We start from the raw sequence: 2,287 nt of genomic DNA on the forward strand, positions 1-2,287 counted from the left end.
CCATCATGACAACACATAATTCTCACAGCCTAAATCGCAACACCTTTCCTTGCAACCAAAGCCAACCTTCTAGCTAGCTAGCTAATCTAAGCTATAGTGTGTTGTTGTGAAGTGGAGTACTAGCTAGCTACCACTCTATCTTCTTCTTCTTCTTCCTCCTTTATATCTTGCCCCTCACATGCACGCATGCCTCTCCATCTCCATTGCCGTCCTAGCTAGCTAGCTAAGCTAGTACACTAGCTAGGCCATGGCATGGTGGTGATCAAGAAAGCGAGAGAGGTGGAGCGGCAATGGCGGGCGGGTGCAAGGCGGCGATCGGGTGCGTGGACGCGCGTGTGCCGGTGAGGGCGAGCTACGTGAGCCTGTACAAGTGGCCGGAGTCGGACGCGGAGTTCGTCAGGTCGGTGGCCATGGCGCGGCGCCACGGCGGCGAGGCGGCGGCGGCGGCGCCGCCGCCGGAGAGCCCCGCCGTGCCGCACCACTACTACTACAACGGCAGCGGCAGCGCGCGGCGCGGCGGCGGCGAGGGGTGGTACTACTGCAGCCCGAGGGTGGTGGACAGCTACTCGTGCCGGCAGATCTACCTCCGCAGCTACACCTTCTCCAAGAAGAAGGAGACGGTGCCGGAGCGCACCATGGCGTGCCTCGGCCGCGTCAGGGACCGCGGCGCCGCCGTCTTCCCCTTGTTCATCCCGCACCGCGCCGCCGGCGGCGGCAGCGGCGGCTCCGATGCCGGCTCTGTCAACAGCGCGAGCAGCATCACCAGGGAGACGGCCTCCACCGCCGGAGACAGGAAGAGGATCAGGCGGCGGCGGCGGCGGCGGAGCAGCAAGGGGTGCGCCGTGGCGCGGAGGCTGCAGGAGGCGTCGTGCGGCGCCGTGCGCGCGCTCTTCCACCGCCTCCTCGCCTGCACCACCAGCGTCGAGGTCGCCGACGCCGGCGAGCCGACGTCATCACGCTGAACACTAGGCGCGCGCATGCGAGCTAGCTGCTCTAGCTAAGCTTGTGTGTTTCACCGTGTTTTTTTCATGTGCTATACAGTAAATTAAATTAAAATTCCTCCTCTCGAGTTAAGTTAAGTACAGTAGCTAGCAAGCAGTAATTTTATTTATTTCCACGAGTAGTAATTAAACTAGCAATATGTATGCTTGGACACGTATCGATCGGCTGCCTACTTGTATTGTGAATTTGTGATGTAAGTTATTTGTGTTTATGTTACTCTATTTATTACCACTTGTCATATATATGGGGAATTTGCATGGATAATTAATTATACTTGTTTAGTGGATTCATTTTTGTCGTGTTCGTCATAACTAGTCATTTGAGACCGTTTACCTTTTGTCACGTGGGCTAAGAGGTACTTGGGCTGTTGCGCCTGTTGGGCAGTTGGTGTAGGCCCAGGCCTACGGCCGACCGGCATATAGGGTTTGTGTTATAAAACCGGCCTCGAAATCACATCGGAAACCAAACACGGAAGAAACGCCATAGGAGATCCATACATGATGACGACACCGAGGTACGATATTTGATAACGGAGTTCAGCCGAGGCCTACATCTCCGGGGCACTGATTACGAGCGCTCCTCCCCGATCCAGCATATACAGCGTATCAGAGTTACAATGACTCACGGCCAGTCACCGCCGGCAGCCGCTCCCTCTCGCTATGCTATGTCGCCATGCGGTTACAACAGGCACGCCCCTCTATTTATGAGAGATCCTAGGACAGAGTCCAACTCTTATTCTAGTCCTAATACCTATTACAACTCCAAGTCCTAAACTGTAACGGATTACGTACACATATTCGACACAAACTCTAACAAACTCTACCTTAACGAATATGCCACGCCAACCTGAATTCATTACTTGCTCGAACCTTCGTGTACCCGGACTTGAGTTGATCCTATTTTGCCGCTCACGTCGAGCAGCCCCGACAAGTCTCCACCAGGCTCACCGTGAACAAGAGACTCCGCTATCCCTATAATTTCTTTCTCCTGACTCCACCTGCAATAGTGCTCCACCTTCTCTCATATCACTACAGTCGTCTTGCCAAACGAAATTGAATTCCTTCCTAGCTGTCACATCATAGACTTCTCGAAGACCATGTTCAACTCCATCTACTGTCTTTGACTTGATCTAATCCATAGTCAGATAACCCACGTCATCACCAAATAGATAAATCAAACTCACCAGACACGAAGAGAACCCTTTCTTCCTTGTCGTCTTGTGACCGAGCTAAAAATCCAACATCCATGCTTCTTTGCATGCGTAGACTGAGTATCCGATAATTTG

General features: G+C 53.4%; 1 protein-coding gene across 1 annotated transcript; it reads left to right on the plus strand.

Annotated features, from left to right (window-relative positions):
* LOC127774361 (uncharacterized) lies at positions 1-1,227 on the plus strand. Its single transcript, XM_052300588.1, has one exon. It carries the CDS (start codon positions 291-293, stop codon positions 960-962), a length of 672 nt encoding a protein of 223 aa, XP_052156548.1. The 5' UTR covers positions 1-290; the 3' UTR covers positions 963-1,227.
* The last annotated feature ends 1,060 nt before the right edge of the window (positions 1,228-2,287 follow it).

This window comes from Oryza glaberrima, chromosome 5 (genome assembly GCF_000147395.1).
Source record: "Oryza glaberrima chromosome 5, OglaRS2, whole genome shotgun sequence".
Classification (NCBI taxonomy): Eukaryota; Viridiplantae; Streptophyta; class Magnoliopsida; order Poales; family Poaceae; genus Oryza; species Oryza glaberrima.

What these genes read in the sequence shown, in the direction of transcription:
- LOC127774361 (XM_052300588.1), top strand. Translation starts at nt 291, where the DNA reads ATGGCGGGCGGGTGCAAGGCGGCGATCGGGTGCGTGGACGCGCGTGTG.